This window comes from Rhinolophus hipposideros, assembly GCF_964194185.1.
Source record: "Rhinolophus hipposideros genome assembly, chromosome: 14".
In the NCBI taxonomy this organism is placed as follows: domain Eukaryota; kingdom Metazoa; phylum Chordata; class Mammalia; order Chiroptera; family Rhinolophidae; genus Rhinolophus; species Rhinolophus hipposideros.
The window spans coordinates 44,841,529-44,865,654 of NC_138060.1; the positions used below are offsets into that span (position 1 = coordinate 44,841,529).

At 39.2% G+C, this 24,126-nt stretch overlaps 1 protein-coding gene across 4 annotated transcripts in view; it reads left to right on the forward strand.

The window, feature by feature from the left end:
- The window catches only part of RARB (retinoic acid receptor beta), a 531,514-nt gene that overhangs the window by 358,170 nt on the left and 149,218 nt on the right, over positions 1-24,126 (forward strand). Inside the window, exon 1 of one of the 4 annotated variants that reach the window (XM_081071631.1) lies at positions 9,991-10,834. The exons of 1 other annotated variant lie outside the window; for it this stretch is intronic. In XM_081071631.1, coding sequence (XP_080927757.1) covers positions 10,678-10,834 — 157 coding nt within the window. In that variant the 5' untranslated portion in view covers positions 9,991-10,677. Of the gene's footprint in view, positions 1-9,990; positions 10,835-24,126 lie in introns of those variants that run through there. 2 more of the 4 variants (XM_081071633.1, XM_081071632.1) reach the window with 2 other exon arrangements.

Here is a 24,126-nt window from a genome sequence, read left to right on the forward strand (position 1 = left end):
GAGAAGACCCTGGTCCAACTAGGGAAGAAAAGCAGGTCTTTAACATTTTAGATCTCGCAGGGTTTGGGCAATTGCATGAGGAACACCAAGATCATCTTTTTTCTTATTTTAAACACATCAAAAGAGATTTGATTAATTAGAATATAAATTAAACTTGATTTCAAAAGAGACCCCAAACTATGATGGCATAAAAAAGGTAGAAGTTATTTCTCTCAGTGTGATTAACTAGAGATAAATGGTCCAAGCTGCCAGGGTAGCTGTGCTCCACATGTACATTCAGGGACTCAGATCCCTTCTATCTTACTGCTTTGCCTTTCCCTGGGCTGTTATGTTCATCTATGTAGTCTATGCAGAATCCCACATCATTCCACCTGGCAGGGGAAAGATAGCAAGTAGAAGATGGGAAATCACTTTTTAAGAAAGAGATAGGAACTTGCACACATCACTTCTGATCACATTTTGTTGATAAGAACATGGTCTCATAGTCACTACCTAGCTGCAAAGGAGTCTGGGAAATGTGGTCTGGGTGAAACCGGAGGCGAAACGAGTCCGGGACTCATGCTGCCTGCGCTGCTCAGCCAATAGACCGACACAGGAGTTGGGTCATAGAATAAGCATTTATTATCAGAGCACCGGTGATAGTAACACTTCCAAAAATTGCCTTAATATTCTCAGTCTAGCTTGGCGTATTTAAAGGAAAATCTGGGTGTTCCTCTAGAGGCTATGTGATAGTTTCCGGGTCTGTATGGAGCCTTCCCTCTGACCATGTGATTCTATGGTGGAGTCAGGAACCCACGAACAATGATGGAATTAGCCTGGAAAGAATGCTAGACCATAGAGATTGTGATCGATAAGCCTAAGGGTATTAATCATAAGTTTCAGGGTAATTTTCTAAAATAGGGAACTGGGTGGAACAGGGGACATTCAGAGCTCAAGCCACAGGGGGATTATCTGTTATTGTTAAGCTATAGGAAGGTCAAGTAAAGGTGAGGCCAGGGACTTGGAGTGGCTTCTACTATGGGGGTGCCAACCGGGCCGTTTCATGGGTAGCCATGTGCTTAGCTAAAAATCTGTTATTGTGGATTTTTAAAGGGGATTATGAATTAGAAGGGAGGCTGGAGTTTATAAAAAGAGGAGAAAATATTTTTCTCTCTGTTTTTATCTAATGTGTGAATAGTAATGTCTGACATTATATAATACTTTAGAGATTTATAAAAATCTTTCTCATGTTATTTCATTTAATTCTTCAACATTATCTTTCTTTGAAGTGGACCTTATCATTTGAACTAGACATTATCTTCATTTATGAGAAGACTAAGAAGGCTCAGAAGGACTGTGAGATTACCTAAAGCCACACAGCCACTAAGTACAGAGCCAAGGTTTCACTCCAGGCTCCAGAGCTCTGCTGTTTCCACACCTAGCAACTCATCTTTTTTAACAGCTAGTGCTCTAACTCATCTTTTTTAACAGTTAGTGCTCTAACAGCAAGCGCTCTTGTCGTTCACCAAGTGGAATGAAATTGTCACCATCACGGAGGGTCTGACATGTTAGTGTGCAGGATACCTGAGGTCCTTTATTAAAATGCAGATTACTTTACCCCAACCCTAGAAATTTTTCTCATGTAGCTCTGTCTGGGAAGCCCTAGAATTGCAATGATTTGGGAATAATTGCAGCAGTCTTATCATCACGTTTTGCTTAAACAGAGAAGGGGAATATTTCACAGTTTTGTCTATTCTTTCACTTTCTTGCCCTCCCAGGCTTATATGTTTACTTTAAATTTTGGAACGGTTGCCTTCTGAAAAATCTTTGCAAATCTCTTTTGAAGCACCTCTAACAAAACAAAAACAGCAAATAATGTCAAAAACTAATTTTGAAAACCACCATGTTATCCTCTCAAACAGAAGTTATCAAAGCCCTGAGTTGAGGTAGAGGTTGAAAAGGTGACTGTATACCCTGCAGTTAGAAGGCAAGAGAAAATGACGTTTTTCACCCAAAATATTTGTTATATTCATTGAGTGTGTGTGTGTGTGTGTGTGTGTGTGTGTGTGTGTGTGTGAAACTTATGTATATACATATTACTGTTTCCCCGACAGAAATTTCATAGAGATTTCTATCTGGCTTTTTGTTATCCTCACAATTCCCACTCAATCGCACTGGGCTTTTTTATTAGACTTTTTCTCTGTCGGACACCAGGAAGAATTTAAACTCCATCCTCTCTCCGATGGCCTCTCTAATGTATTTGCCACTTTTTACAATCCCTTTGCTTGTAGAATCTGATGGAAATCCCTTTCGGGCCTTTAGCTTTCTCTCAGAGTCAGAAACTTTTGTGTTGCTAATAGAACTTAGCTTCATTAGCATTTCAAATCCTGGGATGCTCTTAGACACAGTGTTAGATCCAAGGGGCGCCCCAGCTGCAACCTGATTATCAAAACTGTTTAACTGAAATCTCCAGTGGCAGGTGACTTTGACCTTATTTCTGCTAGCACATCTCATCAGGACATCCTTTTCAAAGATTCTAGAAAAAGACACATGCATAATCTGAGAAGCTTTACTTTTGTCCTTCTCCCTAGTCTACTTATTGCCTGCCAAAAAGCTTTTCTCTCTTTATCACCATTTGTGGTTAGATCGTGGGTAGATGATGGATTAGATTATGGATAGATGGGTAGATGGTAAGCAAATGGGTAGACGGACAAGTGAGTGAGTGGATAATTTAAAGGGCAGATGTATTGGTAGATGGGTAAATGGATGGGAGGGTGTGTGGGTGGGTATCAGGTAGATGAATGAGTAGGTGGATGGATGGACTGATGGATGGATGGATGGATGGATGGATGGATGGATGGATGGGTACATGGAAAGGTAGGATAGGATAGGATAGGATAGGATAGGATAGGATAGGATAGGGTAGGGTAGGGTAGGGTAGGGTAGGGTAGGGTAGGGTAGGATAGGATAGGATAATAACACATCTTTCATCTTATATAATATCTTTGCCATTTTATTAGCCATAATTGGCCTTATGTTCCTGAAGTTAAATATCACTTCTGCAGAAAACGGCAAGGCATGTGACATATTTCCTGCCTCCCACAGGAGCAGCAGGGGGGTTGTCAAACAATTCATTGCCATTCTGACTCAGTGTCTGCTTTGTAAAATAAAAGAAACCATTTTCCTATATACTACACACACACACACACACACACACAGAGACACTCATACAAACACACGCTTCAATACAGTCATATATAACAAGACATATATAGCAAAGTCTCTTGGGAATCTTGCCCTAATTGCATGTGTCTGGACCCCACAGCCTGAAAATGTGCGTTCTGGTTGAAAATTACTGTCCTGATAGAAGATTCTCTGTACCTGGTGGCTGTAGTAGTTGAGCAGTATTTGAGCGATGTGTTTCTGACTTCATTTTCTCCTTGTAGACATTGCAATAACATTTTTAAAGCATTTACTATATCTCAGGCAATGTTCTAAGTACATTTAACTTGTATTTCCGCATTGAATCTTTTCCACAACCCTTTCACATAGGTACCATCAATCTTTCCATGTTACTGGTGAGAGAATTAAGGCATGTAGGTTTAATTATTTGCTGAAGTTCATATGAATAAGAGGGGAGGCTGGGGTTCAAACAGTCAGTTGATGTTCAGACTCGATGGTCCCACACACCATGTTATTACACTGCCTCCCCAGTCACTAAGTTGAACTTTTAGAGCACCGTCGTCCAATAGGACTTTCTGCTATGATGAAAATGTGCTACATCTGTGCTGTCCTTAAAATGGTAGCCACTAGACACATGTGGTTTTTTTGAGCACTTGAAATACAGTTAGTGTAACGGAGGAACTAAGTTTTTCATTGTATTGAATTTTAATTAATTTAAACAGCAGTTTAAGAGCCAAGTAATAGCTTCTGTTCCTATGTATGATCTTCAAAAAATGAAGTGTTGAACTAGGAACTAAGTTAGGCATCTCAGTTATAGACATTAACCTTTATTAATAATATTAACATGAAATAATTGCAAAGCACTCTTAGAATCCTTTGTGCTTTTTCTGTCCTTGAAAAGAGTCTTGCTGTTTTTCTAAGCACTCTGCCAACTGGGTGGCACATCTAATCTTAGCTCATTGGAAGATGTATTGAGAAGAGACATTAAAAACAATTCAGGCAGAATAATACAGGGGCGTCATGGGCATGTTGTAGCATGGTGGTGCCACTGACGTTTATATTCTCAGGAGTCATTGTTAAATTTCCATCTCCCAAATACTACCATCATATATTAGGGGGAAGAAGGGGAGGTTGATGGAAATAATAGATGTTAAAGCAAGGTTTGGTAGTTGAGAAAAGAAAGTACAAGGGCATCTGGGCTCACTTGAAGGCAGAAATGCAATCCCATGCCTGTTTTTACAGAAGGAAGTGAAGAAAGTGAAGTAGGAAAGTGGGAAATTATGAACCAAGACAGAAGGAGACACGATTCTGGATGAAGTAATATAATAAAAGAACCATTATTATTCATGTGGTACACAAGTTGAAAGTGGGTGAAGCTTTTAAAAGAGAAGGAAAATTAAAGTGTTAACAAAACCTAAATGTATATAGGCACGTTTTATGGAGACAAGGCATTGTAGAATGTGGTGAAATTGTTAAATGTTAGTTTAGAACAGAGGTGGACAAATTATAACCCATGAGTCAACCATAGTCCACTGCTAGTTTCTATGAAGTTTTTCTGAACACACCCCATGCCCATAAATTTATATATGGTCTAGGGCTCCTTTACATTACAACAGCAGAGATGAGTAGTTAGAGCAGAAACTGTATCCCTGCAAAGCCTAAAATATTTCCTATGGCTCTATACAGACAAAGTTTATTGACCCCTGTTTTAGAACAAAGGGGGGATATGTATTAGCACAACAATTTGGGAGTAGTTTTTTGTGGCCATCAAATTTAAAACTGCACATCGTCTTTGACCTGGCAATGCTGCTACTAGAATTTTATCCAGTAGATGTTTTGGTATACATATCTACAGGGCTTCTTAGAACACTGACAAGCCGGAACACAACCTCAATGTCCAGGAGCTGGACCCTAGTTAAATGAATTACAGTGCATTAATGTAAAGAGATACTTACTATTGGTTTTTTTAAGTTAAATCTATATGTACTCATTTCTTAAATGAGAAAGTTCTGTTTATTATGAAGGAATGTTCAGGAAATACTGCTAAATTTAAAAAAGTTGCAAGATAAAATATATTATTTGATTATAGTTGTGTGAAACAACAAACAATCCTCTCCAAAAGATATACAGAAATATGCCTAACACCTATTGCAGTGACTAGCACATAGTAGGTACTTAACATTGATTAAGTACATAGAGGGTGTATATATATATATATATATGTACATATATGTATATGTATATATATACATATACATTATATATATAATGTATTATATATAATATGTATTATATATTATATATATATATTTGCTTTTCATTTTATATCTTTGAAACTAGACTGAGTTTTTATGAATATATATTACTTTTTAAAATCTAAATTAAAAGTGGGGGGGAATAAACAAGAGAAAACAGCCAAAGATAAGTCTCCCTGAAACTGATCATTGAATGATGCCACCCGTAGTGGCAGTGAGCTGAGAAATTGTTGGCAGCTCATTGCTCAGTACTGAGGCATTCAGAAAGGGATGTATTTAAGTTTCAAGTTGGGACCAATAGAAACTGTTGAGCTTTAAGAAATACCATTATGAGTCATGCACAGAAAAAGCAGAGAAATGCTAAAGAAAACAACTGAGAAGTGTGAAAAGAGAGAAGTGCGCCCCTTGTCCTGGGGGAATGATGTTTTTAAGTAACCAGGTAGGAAGGCTTACCGGAGGAAACTAGAAAAAGCAGGAAGCTGGAGAGAAAGGAACCAAATGAAGGAAGATCATAGTGGCCAACACTCAAGGTGGCGAGAAGTGTTTGAGGAAAAAACAAATGTTCCTTGGGGTTGTAAAAAGGACCCAGTCTCTGCACTGATACATAGAGCCAGCATGCAAGTTCATGTCAGGAAAGTGCTCTGGTGTCTTCTGGTATGAGATCCATGGATATCAGTGGTCGTGGTCCATCAGCAGGTGTTTAGATGGAAAGGCCATAAGCAGTTTCTATGTGTTGACGAATGTTAGAACTTCTCCCAGCTACCAACACAAAAGCAGCTCCGGGAATAGCCTCAGCACCAGCCTGGTGCTGGCAACACTTCCCTGCCTTATTTTCCTTGCCGAAACACACACTCACTCAGGGCTAACCATTTGTTTTTCTGGTAGAATTGTGGCAAGAGGAGTTTACGATGTAAAAATAAATTGAACGGTAAAAATAAATAAATATTAAGGAAAAAACGTGAGACAGGTGTGCCTTTTTAGAACAATCAGGGTCCACCTCCCTCTACACTCCCCTCCCATGTGTGCTTGTACTTTGCATGACTTGTGTCTGGGGTGGATATGTCTGCGCCTATAAGAATCATTTTATTTAGACATCACACAAAGCATTTGACCAATTTTGAACACGGCTGGCTGCAATCCTGCTGCAATATTGTTGCACAGAGATGTCTGCTCTTTCTTCACAAAACTCTCCAGTTCAAACATGTTTGCAAAGCATGATTCATGGTGTTTCTTTCTGGATTGTCCAGTGGGTAATTGCTGTACGAAAACCAGAGAAACAGATGTAAGACCCTGAACCCTGGCTATAAATTTTTGTTTTATGATTATGGGTTTCAAATGTGCTGTGTCACACTGACAAGTACACAGTTACTCTGAAACAAAATGGCTTTTGGTCTCAAACTTTTGCTTTTTTTGTTTGTCAATGGTTGGAAATACGTTTATTACAGTTTCTTTTATCATGGGTCAAAAACAAAGAAAATACAGTAGGTCCTCGAAATGTCATTTCATTCAATGTCATTTCATTATAATGTTGATCAGATGCCTTAGGAACTTAGCTCTTGTTTATATCAAGTAATCTATGTTAAAAGTGGTTTTATTACACATTGTTTCACTTAAATTTGCAGAACCTATTGACAACATTAAGTGAGGACTTACTGTAGAGGAGATGAAACATATCAGAATCTTATTTTATGCTGTACCAAGAGAATATTTGGGAAAGGTTTCTTCTAATGTTTGATTAATGTTTAAAATAGGTGTCAGTAATGTAAACCTCATTATTGAGAAATTAAGTAGGCCATTTTGCACCTTCTACCTATAGTACATGGATGTATATTTAAGGAATTGTGGCTTATTTGTATGTCTTTCCTTAATCTTACTTAAGATGAGTTTGGGGTAAGAATAAAGTTTTCAAGAAGTATAAGAATTAGATTTACTAGGTAATGAAATGATAAGAAATGTGTGGCTAATTTGTAGGGCTGCTGTATAAATTAATTCTTGGATTAAATAATAGTTCTAATAATTGCTATCACCATAATTAATTCATGATGGGAAATGATGAATACTGTTGCATTATAGGAAACCCATAATATTCTGTTCGTGAGGACTTAAATACTGATCATTTTATTTCAAGGCTCAAATTTATTTCTCTACAATTAAGAGAACCCTAGGGTGATTATAAATATTAAATTTTCTTGTGCAAAGAAAGAAAACACCAAATCTCCTAACCCCTACCGCACACATACATTTTGTTATTGTTGTTGTGCCATGACATAGTACTGAGGTAAGAAATTTGGGAGCAGTTGTTTCCCTTTCTAAATGCGCCTGATTCTCTAGCTTAAGAAATAATAGTGAACAGAATTTTGGGGACACCATGCATGGCCATCTGTGACCAATACACACTACCCTTTGGAAGGTATTGAGCAAGGAAGTGCTATGGCCTCTCCTGGGAGAGATAGCTGTACACATACACCTGGCAGTGCTGCTGTGCTTCTCATCTCTTAGTTTCTCCTGCTATAGCTACTTCCTCCCCTCTCCGTGAACAACTGTCATCCACTTCCAGTATCGAGTACAAAGTGAGCCCCGTTTCCAAAGAACTCTGAGGATCTTAACTAAGCATTGGGAGCTATAAGTCTCATGGACCACAGAAATTGCCACATAATGTGGTGCTTTGAGTATCTTTACAACTATCTTAATGACCGTGTGTTAAATGTTTTGTAAATTCCTCTGTGCTCCTTGCTTAAAATGTGTGTGTTTTCTTTGTAGTTAAAGGATTTCTTATAACATAGCTCTGTTACAAAATGAGAGCCATATGAAAAAAGAGAGTGGGAGAGAAAATAACAAACACATAGATTCAACAAAATCTTACCCCTTTATTACGCTGGACTTTTCAATGGCAAGAATTGAGATTGCTGGGCTAAAAATTGTTTTAATGTACCTTCATAAAAGGATCTTTGGCTTCGTAAATGTGTGTGGTGCATACTTTTCATGTTGCACCATGAGTACCACTTAGCAACTCCACTAGGCAGAGCAGCATTTCAGTGTGGGGAGGGGTGCCCCCAACAGGCTTTTTAAAAGCCTGGAGGCCAAATGCACATTCTAGCACTATGGACAAAAAGGAGACTGGAGCAATATTCTTCCCTGTAAGGGGGAAGGAGGCTGTTCCTCATGCCCCCCCCCCACTTGCCCACCCTGTTTTGTGGGAGAATTGTAAGTAAATATTGGAGAGGCAGTGGAGAAGGTAGGGTGTTTTAATTCCTCTCTAGACTTTCCTTCCTTTGATATACCATTGCATCCGTTAAGCAAGTTGTACAAAATGGCTTCCGGGTGTATTAGCTCTCCCTGTTAAAACTCTCCATCTGCCTGGGTATACTTGTAAATATTACATCTGTTCTTGTCAGTGTTGTAAGACTGGCTAAAAAGCTTCTTTTTCCTCTAGGTTGGGTCAATGTAGAAGGTACAAAAAAATAATCCTCTTCTCTTAAAACTATTCTAATAAGGAGTTAGATCAGGCTGGTATTGGTGGAAACTGGCCTTTGGAGATATAAAATACTTAACCAGTTTTCAAAATATGTGTTTAATTGGGGCTTTGGGGCTGAATGTGTGATAAGAGAGGCCACCAACATGCTATCGGGGTGCAAGGCCACGAGAACAGCAAAGTAATTTCCACATTGGATTGGGATTCTAGGGAGCTGGGTTCTAGGTATGGTTCTGAGCTGTATGACCTCGGGCAGGTCTCAGCCTCCCTGGGCTTCTGTTTTCCCGGTTGAAAAACAAGAGGATGAATCACAGCTAACATTTGTTCCAGGATCATGTACTGACTGCCATTCAAGCACTATTTCTTTTTGTTCTCACAGCAACCCACTGAAGTGGGTAGTAGTAATATCCCTATTTTACAGATAGAACACTAAAGCCCAAAGAGGTTAAATGTGTGTCCCAGATCACAAGGCTGGCAAATGGCAGAACTAGATTTGGGAATCTAGTTCAGTTTGACTCCCACATCCATGTTCTTCAGCACTATACTGTGTTTTCTCAGATGGGGACCTGAAACCCTGTATATCTGTGATTGTGTGTGTGTGTATATTTGGGACAGGAATAACTAATTCTTGACTACTCCTTATGCTGCCTATGGACTTGAGAGTTTTTTAAAAAGTAACTGAATGCAGAAAGCTGGGTTTTTACTCCCCAGCAAATGCAATGCCTTCAGCCAGAACTTGCAAGAGGGCTAAGGAGAAAAAGACTATGAAATGGAAAGTTTCTCATCCCAAGGCTTCCCCGAGGGGTAGCTGTTCTCTCCTCCACCGTTTAGGGCTTGCCTGTACTTTTTCGGGAGTGGAAAAATACATAAGTTACAAGGAATTTAACAGACAGAGAGGCGCACGGAGGAATTTAAAGGGTGGGCTGGGGGCGAGAGGGTGGGAGGGAGGCGAGCCGGCCAGAGGGAATCAGGCGCTTGCAAGCTAAGCCGCTGTGAATAAAAAGGCGTAAAGGGAGCGAAGTTGGCGCTCAGCGTGAACCAGGAGCAGTGTCCTAGCTCCTCCCCTGCTCGTTTTTAAAAGCACTTCTTGCATTGTTTTTAAGGTGAGAAATGGGAAAGAAAGAGCCCGCTTGCAGGCTCGCTCGCTGCCTGTCTCTCCGGTTGTCTGCGTTTGCAGGGCTGCTGGGAGTTTCTAAGCTCTGTGAGAATCCTGGGAGTTGGTGATGTCAGACTCGTTGGGTCATTTGAAGGTTAGCAGCCCGGGAAGGGTTCACCGAAAGTTCACTCGCATATATTAGGCAATTCAATCTTTCATTCTGTGTGACAGAAGTAGTAGGAAGTGAGCTGTTCAGAGGCAGGAGGGTCTATTCTTTGCCAAAGGGGGGACCAGAATTCCCCCATGCAAGCTGTTTGAGGACTGGGCTGCCGAGGACGCGAGCGAGCCGGGCAGGGCTTGTCTGGGCACCGTCGGGGTAGGATCCGGACTGCATTCGGAAGGCTTTTTGCAGGCATTCGCTTGGAAGGAGAACTTGGGATCTTTCTGGGAACCCCCGCCCCGGCTGGGTTGGCCGAGCAAGCCTGGAAAATGGTAAATGATCATTTGGATCAATTACAGGCTTTTAGCTGGCTTGTCTGTCATAATTCATGATTCGGGGCTGGGAAAAAGACCAACAGCCTACGTGCCAAAAAAGGGGCAGAGTTTGATGGAGTTGGGTGGACTTTTCTATGCCATTTGCCTCCACACCTAGAGGATAAGCACTTTTGCAGACATTCGGTGCAGGGGAGATCATGTTTGACTGTATGGATGTTCTGTCAGTGAGTCCTGGGCAAATCCTGGATTTCTACACTGCGAGTCCGTCTTCCTGCATGCTCCAGGAGAAAGCTCTCAAAGCATGCTTCAGTGGATTGACCCAAACCGAATGGCAGCATCGGCACACTGCTCAATGTAGGTTTATTTTTTTCCCTTCTTCTACCAAGAAAAAAAAAAGATTAATTGTCTCTCTTGCATGCAATAAAGACATCGGAAACAAACTGCACTGGTAGCAAGACAAAGGATTTAATGATTTAATGCTGAAAGGGTGTGATATGCTGGCGTGTGCATATTGAGCCCCTCTGCTGAAAATTTCCTGTTAGATGTTTTCTTCCCAAACAACCCCTCCCGGCCCGGGGTCTTCTCCTTACCAACCTTACAGTCTCTTGAAAACAGTTTTAAAAATATGCATGGAGGGTGAAAAAAGTAGAGGGTGACCACAGGACTTTGAAACATTCTTCAAGTAAGGCAGTTTGGCACATTGTGCAGTTTTTTTCTAGGATGTATGCAGAGGGGAATTTAATTTTGTTGTTCTTCGGATTAGCTACGAGTTGTATTATGTCCCCATCTTGTGTGTTTCAGCAGTCCAAAGTAATTAAAATATGACATCTTCCTTGCGAGGAATTTAGCCTGATTATGGTGGCTGCTGTGCCTGAAGTTCATAAACCACCAGTTAAAGCTGCTGCCTCCAATGTTTTCCTTGCTAAGGAAAAGCAATATTTCTTAGCATTGACCCTGCTGCCACCTTTCCGAGTCACTTTGTTGCTCTAAGAAGTTGCTGTTTTGCTAGAAAACTACTGGCAATGAACACCCCTTGGGCTGAGCCATCCATTATTTCCATATCTTGCAATTCAGCCGGGAACCTGGACATTGGTTAGAGGAAAGGAAATATAAGTGGGGTAGCCCAGATTTTTTTTAAAAAAATATTGACTACTTGGTTATCTGATGCTGACACAGTGCCGAGGCACGCATCTGGTCAACAGTAGCCTGGATGCAGGCTTGAGAAATGACCAGAAGTCCCAGAAAATTCCACCTTCGTTGGTTTAGTAGTGGGAGCCTGCAGGATGCAGCCCAGTCCTGACAGTGATTTAGATAAATGGCTGAGCTATCTATCAAAATGTTTTTAGTACTTTATTTGACAATTCATTGGAGCATTAGCCTGAAAATGACATTTTAAATCTTTGTTTTCAAAGAGGTCAAAGTTTAACTGGAAGAAATTGAGTTTTTCTAATAACATGGTGGCTTATCTAAAGAGAGGGAAGGAAAAGGAGGGTGGGGGGGGGCAAAGACAAGATTTAAATTGCCCTCTCTGAAACTTTTTCTTAAGGCTACAGACTTGCTTCTTGGGCCAGGAAATCAACAGGTTTGTAGCTGAAAAATCAATAACCATTTGATGCCAACAGTCTGGCTGTCTGACTTAATATTTTGTAGAGCCATAACCAGGGCTAAAAGAATATCGTTTTCAGAAGGCGTCTTAATCTTCAGCTGCTCCCCAAATGCCTTTTCTTTCCTACTGCCTATTTTCTTTCCAGAGAACTCAAAGAAACTGAGCGTTACAAAATAATTTTCCAACCCACTAACAGATCTTTTAGACCTGTCCTTTCTAGCAATTAAAACAGTATGAACAATTTGACTTGGAATCTTAGGGAACTGGCGCTCTCTCAAACTTTTTCTTGTAGGAGAAAGTTCTAATGAAATACTTTTTAACGAAGGGAAAAAATGTCCAAGATCTGGCATATAGCTATTAGACCTAATAGAGCTTTTACAAGTAGACAGTCTCCCTTTTGTAATTAACCCTCCAAACATGCCCATTAAGTTGTAGGAGTAGGGGGAAAAGCTTTGTTTGTTCTTGAACAAGTTAAACAAGGGATTTGCCTTATCTAGGAAGAGCGAGTGGTAAATGTGTCATTCGCCTATGGCTTGCCGATAAGCAAGAAGTGTTGATAACAGCAAAGTTCAGCTAATCAAAGAAACTTGCATTAGAAAAAGTAAATAAAGGCATTTGACAAAGGGATTTCAGAAATTCCAGTGTCTTATTTTTGTAAGCAAAGCTATTAGGAATCATTGTGATCAATTTCACAAGGTTTGAATCCCACACCCCAACTATAGTGAGTAAAATGTAAATATTGCTTATACTCCTTTAGAGCTGGTTTCTCCTCCTTAAACCACTTTATGACTGGTTAGTTTAGGTGTTCAAGTGATCAAGTTTTTAAGCATAAATAAAAATTCTAACACTGCCATGTGGTGTTTGGTTCAGGGTGACACAACTAGTTAGAGCTTTTGAAATAAAAGCATATTAGGAGTACGTTTGTATAAGTAAGAACATAAAAGCCACAACCTTTTCCATTTTACTTAATGACTGTTTTGATGAGAAGCAGATCTGTTTGTGCTCTTAACACAGAGGAAACAGTGGGCAAGGAGGGAAAAAAATAGTACTGAACTCCAACCAAAACTATTTTGTTTTGAAATCTTACTGATTTTTTTATGGTGTGAGTGTGTGTGTGTGTCTGTGCATGTTTGTGTGTAGTAATTAGAGTAAACTCTTTGAACGTAAAACACACCAGAAGCTTTCTTTGAAAGGTGTTAGAATAGTCTTATTTTCTTTTTTAATTTTAAAGACAGAAAAATGATATGTCAACCAGCTGCTGGTTGGAGCAAGGCCTGTGAATTGCTGGTTATAAAAATGCGAAGTCAGGATTAGTGGGCTACTAAGGGAATGCGGTATAAATAATACGATTTAAGACTGCCCCTAGAAGGTATGGAGTCACTAGATTTCTGTTCAGATGCCTCCTGGATTATCTTGGTTTTAGGCTGCTCCAGATGTTTCAGTATTAATTGCTCAGTGGGCGTAGGATAAATCCTAATATTTGTGATCTAAATATAGTTGCTTTCAGCAAAATCATGAGTGTGACAACTTCTTGGCCCTTATCCTTGCCTTATCCCTACTCAACACACCAAAAAAAAAAAAAAAGAGAGAGAGAGAGAAGAGAGAAAAAATGTATTTTCTTTTTGAAATAGTATTTTGCTCATTAATGAGGAAATAATCTGTTTGCAACAAATAAACTGTAGCAATGTATGATTAAGGAACGAAAAAGTCCCTTTTCAGAGCCCTGGGACCTGAATTTTAAGTATTAAACAGTATTAAATTCTCTCCTAGTGAGATATAAATTGGGGTCAAAGTGGCAAAATCAAAGATACCCTCTGAAAGAGAGACTAAATAAAGACTGACAGCTACCATATGAATTGAATGGGGTTTTGAATAAATATTTCGTTGAAAAGGCTCAATTGTTTTTCTAAAGTAGGACATAATTTTCTGCTTCTTGGCCACATGACGGTGGTAACTAATACCATCAGAAAGAAGAAAAGAAAAGGGACATTTGCTTAAATCTCAAAGAGTGGAGGGCAGGGTCGATTGAAAACAAGTGGAAGATTCACAAAGTTTTTCTCAAAAAATATATACTAAAATAAATACTGTCAATATCCAGATGACTTGGTATTTTGGGTAGGGAAGTACTGACAGGCAACTAAGAAGAAAAGAAAAATGAATGAATTTAAATTTTATCGCCAGAAAAGAGTGGATTCCAAAAATAAAACAGCAAATGAGGTAGACATGTGTCCGCTTAAACTTTGGCTATGGAATTGATTTGGAAGTTCTAGTTTAGAATTTGATTCTCCAGCCCAAATGCAAAGCCGTCGCACTGGACCAGGCATTTTTTTCTTAGTAGATAAATGACCAGAATGGCAATTTCCGAGAGGTTAGCTGACCTGAATCAGTTTTCTTCTCATTTCTGGAAACCTGGCTTTGACTACATATAACCAGTCAGTATCATCATGAACTTTTCTTTACAGCATAAAAGTAAAAGAAAGTTCTTTTGGATATCAGATGTTTATAATTTACGTTCAACATGTTAAGCCCCTGAGTTGGCTGAAAGGGAAAGAAAAGCTTACCATTTTCTCCTTTATATATTCCACAAGCATCAATAAACTATTTCAGAAGAGAACAACATGATAAATGATCAAGATTATAAATTCTGTTCTCAAGGAATTTAAAATCTTTAAAATCATTTTTTTAAAAGCTGGGAATTTTTAGTTAGAAAGTAACTTTCTGGGAGGCAGATGGAGATATAAAATCAAGATGCAAAATATAAAACTTTTCAAGTCGCACAGGACTTATTAAACAATAAATACGGTGTTCACTTTCGAACATATTAAAAAGACTCTTCTATTGAGTTTGAGGTACATGTAAGTGCCAATAAATTTTTCCCTAAATGACATTTTTATACTTTAAATGTTCTAATATAAATTCAGTTAACTATCAATTAAATAGATTATTTCGGAAATGGGAGTTTTGATTAAGGTTAATCAGAAAAATCTTGGCTAAAAACCTTTCCAAAAGATATTAATGTGGAATCTTGCCTTTCAAATTACAGGGTAGTTGTGGCAATCATACATCTCTGATTTTCTAGAATAACCCACTTTCAAATATACTGCCACAATTCCCACATAAATCACTGAAATATGCCAGATATTTGAATATTACGACATCTCCCAGGCTGCCCCTTGAACCCAGGAGTGGCATAGAAAGTCTTTGTTTGTATTCTATGGTCAGTATAACCAGAGCGCTCACAGCTTAATTTTTCTATCATTACTGAAGATCGCCTCGTGCTTCTGGGTCATTCTTCTGAACATGAATTCCTTTTGTGGCAAACTATAGGTCTGTAAATAAAAGACTTCACTTGCAAAATGGATTTTAGTATTATGATTGGGTTTCTGACTCTAAGTGTGCGCGCGTGTGTGTGTGTGTGCGCGCGCGTGTGTGGAGTGGAGAAGGTGGTGGAATTATTACATTGAATTACTATGCACAAATCTGTATCAGTTTTTTGCGAGCTTCTTAAAAAGTTGCGAATAGGGTGATGGAGAGACGAGAGCAGAGTTAATTCTGGTTTCAGATTTATCAGTATTCTGTCTGTAAGTGGCTTGGCCTAAGTACCTCTTGTTAACTAGGAGATGAGATAACCTGCCCCATCTATAAGATCTAATAACACAACCTCATCAGTCAATATGTTGCCCTGAATTCTCTTCTTCCTTCCCAGCCTCCTTACTTCATCATGAAGAAACATGACTCCAGTCCCATCCCACCCCTTAAACCCCTTTATATGAATTTAAAAAAAAAAGTTGCAAAAGTTCTCTCTACCTAGGAAACAGTAGAGGGTGAGTCTGCAGGTATTGTTATTTATCTTGAGCTTTCAGAGCTTCTTCGATGGGAATTCAAACAGGCAGTGGAACTGCTGACTTGATATTTCTCTGGCCTTGCAGGGTGGGGAGCTGAAAGGGGGCCCATTTAGTAAGATAAGACTCATGGTCCCTTGCATGATAAGGCGAGGATAACAGGAACTGATGTTAGCAAGGCGACTCAGCCTGGCCAAGCATTTCCTCTAGTCAAGGCACAAGTATTCCAGGAGCCCCCAGGCCTCCCACAGTAGCTGCTGAAGTGAACCAGCTCAGATGGGGAGAAGCTCATTTTAACACGAGTGATAGTGGGTGACAGTGTCCCTCATTCCAAAGAGGAGATTTTTCTAAACAAAGCAAAGAATAACTTGGGAGAGGGGAGGGAGTGATTTTAATAAAAACGGATTGAGATTATAATAGCAATTTGTCATATAATAGGTATTTGTTTCTTGGCTGTCAACAGTTTCCCTCTGATGTCTCATAAGACAGTCTATCCAGCCGTCACCAAATATTATCACTCACGAACCATGCCAACTCCCCATATAGAACAAAATGGGAGGGAATTCACATTGTCAGAGTTAATCCCTGGGACTCCTGTTCATTTTTCTAAGTACCATGTTCCCACCCCCATTTGCATCATATGACAGGACTGTAAAAGCCATTTCGTTTGCCACAGCCCTGAAACCTCTGAGCAGTTTTTCCTCCCCCCTTTCCATCTTTCCATCTTAAATGCAAATAGTGTTTTTTTTCTTTTTTCTTTCACAAGTATCTCCGATTTGAGGTTTGGAGAAGGAAAGATTCGAATGAAAGTGTCCTATTTTATTTTTTGGAATTCATAGTTTCTCCTTAGTCTATTCTTAAATATTCCTTCTTTTTTTTTTTTTTAAGTTTTAGTTTTGAATAAGGAGTTACTCTCCTAATTTGATTCAGATTTAGTGAATTGTCTGTTTTTGTTGTTATTGATCAATTACTGTTCACCACAGATTGACTAAATCAGAAAAAAAGAAAATAGTGAATTCAAAAGACTGTGATAGGAATGATGCAGATAAGACCAGTGCATCAATTAACTGGGAAGAGAAGATTTGGATCGCGTTTATCACAACTTTTCTTGAATTTGCAGAGCAAATGAAGACCTCATATAATAAATCCCTATTCTCAAAAATATTAAAGCTTTCAGGGGCTACAGTATCTTTGTCTTGTCATCAAAGTCCATAATTATAAAAAGGCTGATGATCTGAAGGCCATTTCAGCTTCAAAAGATATTTTAGGGTCTGGTCTATTGGAAAGCTTGGGGGTATAATTAACTAAAATGGAAATGGAGGAAAGCGAAATTTAGTTCCTGATGTTTTAATTTAGCTCAGTACTGCCATGTGTTATTGAAGAGAATTCTTAAAGGCAAACATAATTATTTCATTATGGTCCTCAGAATGCTTTCATTGGCTTTAATGACAAGAAGCTGTATAAAAAGGCATACATTTTAATTAGTCCTCCTTATATTTACATCAGATAAATAACAAATAATTGATGAAAAACAAGTCTTTGGAATGGATGATTTCACATAGTGCGCTGGTTACAGCTTAATGATGAAACATTTCTCTGTTGCTTTGCATTTTAATTATCCAGACATTACAGTGGTGGGGCCGCAGAGCTAAAATACCGTTGTTGCCATTTTATTATTTTAAAAAAAAAATCACGATTAATACTTATGAGTAGGAAGCTGGAAAAAGGTGCCTAGAAACGCATCTCAATGAAAGTAAATTACCAGTCCCATTAATTTTCCTACGTTTGTTAGCTCTCATTTTGATCACTTTTATCTTTTATTCTTCATCTTTTTGCGTTAGGAGTGTCAGGGGTTTCACAGTTTTTATGGCCACATCTTCTCAATACCCTTCTTTCTCTCTTGCTGCCCATTTTGAAGACTTGCCTGAAAGTACCTTGCCAAATGTGTCCTGGAAATTCAGAAGCCTTTCTCCATGTTATAGGCCCGCTTTACCTTTGATTTTATATGAAAACCCATTTCACATGATTCATCCGTTTTGGTGTACAGAACACTAATTGTTATTATTGATTTTAAATTCCGTGACCATTACAAGTAACCCAGATGACTGGCAGATAAAGGGTAATAATCCATGGAGTTCTGGAACTGTTTCATGTTTGTCTGGAGTACTTTATGTGATCAATATTAACTGCCCCATTGAAACTAACTGCTGTATCAAATAACACTCAATCAAATGAATGTGCTTAGAGATTATTTATTGAAAGCTTTAATTGTTCACTGGGGCCCTGCTTATCAGAGGAAACAATAGGATCTAGAGAGAAGATGAACAGATTTGGCTTTGCGGAGAAAGTTGGAAGATGCTGATTGAACAGGGCATTTGTCTGCTAATTGGATAAGAGTTTTCTGAAACCCACATTGGGCTTCTAGTGGGCAGAAGGTGCAAATACTCTTACAAAGGTTATCCTATCATCTGTACGCCCTGAGCTCTCAAGAGAAGAAGGTGTCTTGATTTTCTTGCCCTCAGCCCAGAGGCTGTGAAAAGTTGTCCCTCTCTGAGAGTTTTACTGGTTGTTCTTCACAATCGCACTCACACATTGTCCTCCCATGTATCTCTCCACCTGTATCCCTGTCACTGCCCGATGGGCTGAGGTCATAGAAGTGGCCTGACTTGACACAGGATCAAGTTCTACAGCTATGAAATGGGAATAATAATGTCTGCACTGCAGGATTTGTAGAATAATTAAAGGTAATGTAAATGAGGATTCTGTTCTCACCCTGAAAACATACAGACGCCACTGAGTAGAACTTCTGCTCAGATTTCAGCATGACACCTGTGGTTTATGTGCCTTGGCTAATAGTAAACAGTCATTTCTTTTTTTTAGCTGGAATGTCTTTTCCTCAGTGAAATGGTTCCTCTGTCTGTGGCTCATAACTTAGGTGACAGTCCTTCCCGTTTGTCACAGTTTGGATAGCACGGTGGTCCTGATTCACTGGCATCCATTTACCAAACCTTCAGATTTAGTACAAATGGATTGACTTTTATAAGTGAGCACTGTTACCTTCAAAGTTGTCACAATACACTTTGCCCAAGGATGCTGTCAGGGGCACAGTACGTTTTTATTACTCCCTGATGGATTAGATCTTGGCAGTGTTCCATTCAACAAAAGACTCTTGGGTGTCTGCCATGTTCCAGGCTCCCTGAAATGTTCTGTGGGGGACACCAAGATGAATCTGATGTTATCTCTTCTCTCTCTGGATTCACAGTGTATGGGAGATACTTGTGTACACAAGTCCTTGTGACACAGCCCCCTTGTAACACAAACACAAGAATCTCCGTGGGACTTTGAACCTGAGTTTCATTTTGGAAAAAAATTAAAAACCGCTGAGAACTAGAGCTGATGAAAAAAAGTGAGGGATCAAGTGGGTTACACATTTTTGTCACACCAAGCAGGCTTGAAGTTTTTCTGTAGGTAATTTTCTGTAGGTAGTGCCTCAGAGTTAATTTGTAAATGAATTTACAAAGCAGAGTTTTAAACTCATGTTGAGGAAGGAAATAGGTGCACACCTTTCAAATGTGCTTCTTGAAAACTCTCACACGGATGTTCCTGAGACGTTTATTAAATAAGGTGCCGTTGGAGTTGGGTCTGATTAGATTAAGTTTTAAAATATCACTTATTTCTTTATAATTGTTTCTGTGACTTATTGCTGTGTAACAAGCTGCTTCAAACTTAGTAGCCTAATGATTTATTGTCTCATTCTGTGGATGGGCTGGGCTCAGCTGGGTAGATCTGCTCCACGTGACGTCAGCTGAGGCCGCATCGTCCAGGGCTACACTGGCCTGGAAACCCAGGACCGCTCACTCCCATGACTGGCAGTTGGCTATTAGCAGAGAGCTCAGCTGGGCCTGTCAACTGGAGTAGTGGCATGTGGCTTGTGATTCTCATAGCGTGGCACTGATATTCTGAGACGGCATTCCCAGAGGGAGGACGCAGAAGCTCCCAGTCCTCTTAAAGACTATGTCCAGAGCTGGCATAGAGTCACTTTCCCCATATTCTGTTGGTTAAGCAGTCACAAGGCCAGCGCAGATTCAATAAGTCTACCTTTCAATGGTAAAGTGACAAAGAATGTGCAGCCATCTTTACTCCACCATAACAATCATCATGTACTCTATGCCCTATGATAAGAAAGAAATTATTGTCTTCTGACAATAGAGACTAACTGGAAGAGTTATTCTGGGGTTTTAGTTTGGGTTTTCCTGGCTGGTTAAATCCCCAAATTCTACTCTCATGACTATACATACTTTATTATCAGTTAATCCTCACAAACAATTCTCTGAGGAAAGTATGATTATACTAATTTTACAGAAGAGGAAATTGAGGCTCAGAGAAGGTGAGTAACATGACTGACATCACACAGTGGCAGACTAGGTTTTAAATCCCACAAAGTTCTTCCCTCCTTCCTCCATGCGCAGTTACTCATGTAAGGGTCATCAGCTTCCTCAGTTTAACTCTGTCATCTCTCACTTGAGTGAAGAATTCCTGAAAAAAATTTTATACCTTGATAATATATTGAGAAAGGGCCATGGCATGTTTTGGCTTTGGGGAAATGTGGGAAAGAGAGAGGTAAAGAACTGTGAGTCACATCATTTCCTTTGATTACATTATTTCTCGAATAGAAGCCACAGCCTTTTACACTGGTAGGAACTATGGGGCTGTTTTATTCTTTTGTCCTTTGTTTTCCATCCTGTTTGTCATTGAAGTCTGCGCTGGCCTAGCCCTGTATAGCTCACAGGAGTTGGGGTCAGGATTGGTCTTGTGTTTACTGAGGAATCGCAGAAAGTTGAGAGATGAGAAAGAAGGTTTTTCATGTTATTGTGGTTCACTCATAGCCCTCATCTAGAGATGGGTACTATTGGTTCCTACGATGTAGGTGGCTTCTCTTAGTTAAGCAGCACAACTGTGTCTTCCATTACTTAAAAAAAGGGGTGGGGCTTCCTAAGAGATGATGAAGTTGAATCAATATTTTAGTATTTGCCACCTATTACAAGTATCTATTTTATTTAGCCGGTCCTAAACCTAAGAAAACTATCACTGTTTAATGCAGTTTCCATTAATAATAATTATTATTGTCCTTTCATATAATGCTCTTATTTTGGTGATTTCAAATATATTTTGAGTGCAATATATTGTTCTTTATGTTGGATTTTTATATGCCATATTCTCCCTGTTTCTTTTGTTTGACATCTAATTCTTGAATGATATATTTTGAGGAAATAGAGACAAAGGGACAAACTGACTTGCTAAAGGTCATGTAGTGGGTTCTAGATGGAAGTGGATCAAAATTTATCAGATGCTGCCGTGTGTTACAGCGTGTACAGTGAGGTAGCATGCCGTGCGATACAGTGGAACTGGGCACGCTTCACGTACACCTGTGCTGTGGGAGCTAGAGCTGCAAGCTATCTCAGTTTTTTTTAACCTGTCAAATGGATCCATAAAGTTTACCTTGCAAGTTTATCATAGACTTAAATAAGAGAGTGTGTGTAAAGTATCTGTTATCTGAGACTCGGTAAATAGATTTCTTTCCTCAATACTTTATTACGAACAAAATATATAAATGCAGAAGACTTTAAAGAATTCGACAGAGAACACATGAATACTCCCACCCTAACTGCCATTAAAGTTACCAGGGGTGTTTTCTGTGTTTCTACCCATTTCTCCTTTTTTCTGTGTATTTATATTTGTTTTGTTTTATTGGTTGGGTTCCCTTACTGACCTGAAAGGTCTTTGAAGTCAGATATTGTGTCCTTCACTTCTGTTTTTGCAGGGCTAATATAGTGCTTGGTACGTCTGGTCAGTACTCAGTCAACGGTGTTTGAGTCAATGGATATGTTCAAACTCACCACCCCTTAATACCAGGTGGGACAATTAAGTTCCTGAACTTGTTGCAACATGTTGCTAAACTTTTTTGATATCAGAGGGAATATTCATTATGACTTTGTACCAAGTGGACAGTTTACCAAGTTTACAATTTGGAAATTTTGTAAAGGCTGTGTGAAAAAAGTTAGACGATCTGAACTTTTCACCAACAAGTCACGGCTCTTGCATCACGACAATGCACCAGCTCACACGGCACTGTCTGTAAGGGAGTTTTTAGCCAGTAAACAAATAACTGTATTGGAACACCTTCCCTACTCACCTGATCTGGCCCCCTGATGACTTCTTTCTTTACCTGAAGATAAAGGAAATATTGAAAGGAAGACATTTTGATGACATTCAGGATATCAAGGGTAATCTGATGACAGCTCTGATAGCCATTCCAGAAAAAGAGTTCCAAAATGGCTTTGAAGGGTGGACTAGGCGCTGGCGTTGGTGCATAACTTCCCAAGGGGCGTACTTCAGAGGTGACCGTAGTGATATTCAGCAATGAGATGTGTACCGTGTTTCCCCGAAAATATGACCTAGCCGGACAATCAACTCTAATGCATCTTATGGAGCAAAAATTAATATAAGACCCAGTCTTATTTTATTATGATAAGACTGGGTCTTATATAACATCACATCACGTCACAACACAACACATAACAATATAATAAATATAACATAATTTTGGGTCTTAACATATTAACTTTTGCTCCAAAAGACACCTTAGAGCTGATTGTTCGCCTAGTTCCTATTTTCAGGGAAACAGGGTAGCACTTTTTCTAGGATGAGTTCGTGAACTTAGTTGTCTGACCTCGGATACGAGATATCAGCACTGTCCAAAAGAATTTTCTACAATGATGGAAATTATCTATAATTCTCTGTTGTCCAATATAGTAGTTGCTAGCCATGTGTGTTTATTGAACACAAGAAATGTGGTTAATATGTCTGAGGAACTGAATTTTTAATTTTATTTAATTTTATTTCGCTTTCAAAAGCCACATGTGGCCAGTGGCTACTTTACTGAACAACAGAGCTCCATTGTGTTTCCCCAAAAATAAGACCTAGCCGACCATCAGCTCTAATGGGCCTTTTGGAGCAAAAATTAATATAAGACTTGGTCTTATATTACATTATGTTATGTATGACTCGGTCTTATAGTAAAATAAGACCAGGTCTTATATTAATTTTTGCTCCAAAAGACGCATTAGAGCTGATGATCCCGCTAGGTCTTATTTTCGGGGAAACAGGTTATATACTTCAGCTTTTAATATGTTTTCAATATTTGTTCATTCTTTTCATTTCCCTTTTCCTTTAGCCTTTATTCTTCTTTCCTATTGCTATTAAGGACCTCTAATTATCTCTTTATGTAGATGGTAAATAGACTGTAGGAGAATGTAAACAGAATACTTCAGGGCGGTGATTTCAGTCATTGTTTAACTTGTTTTCCTTCTGGGTGGAACTGTTTTTCCTGGGGCCTGGCAAATTCTTAGCATTTATTTTGCTAACACTTATTTTGCCCAGCTAAACCAAGATTTTCACAGAATCCAGTGGGCTGTACTTAATTATATTCTTTGTAGCAATCATATCAATGTGGCATACAATTTCCAGTAGTGTGCTCCATTCCTGCTTGGTTTTTAAATGGACACAGAGTGTCTTCTAACATTTTCCAGCTGCTTTCACTCTGCTTAAATATCTTAAACTTCAGGGAGGCAGAAAAGAACAAGCCATACTTTATGGAAGCCTCAGCGTTTATTCTAGAAAATGCCATGATCTGCCACCCAAGAGCGCCTTCTGCTCATTTACATATGGTCTCCTTTGTAACCCACTGCCTGGCACACAGTAGGTATTCAGGAAACATGCTGAAAATCCTTCAATAAAAATGAACTTGAAATTCAGAACATCTCAAGTAGTTTCTGCTTTTATTTATTTGTATATTTGTGAGTTCAAAACACCTTAAGTATACTTGAGGGAACGTTCAAAACTTGGGAGGTTCAAGTTGGCTGTCTGGCAAGCTCTTATAAATGTGTTAACTGGGAAGCTGGCCTGAGAATATGAGAATGGGATATTTCCTTGGGTTTCTGGGACTCACTTTGATATCCTCTGAGTAGATTTTCTAATAGTACTTTCTGTTCACCAGGACATTGCTGCTGCTCCTTCTCTCCATCCCCACCTCAAACCCCCACCCCCATTTTTGTCCATCTCTAGAAATGAGAAGTACATAGAAATAAGACCAAATCAGTGATCAAGAGAAACTTTTGAACCAAGGTTTGTGTCCTCCA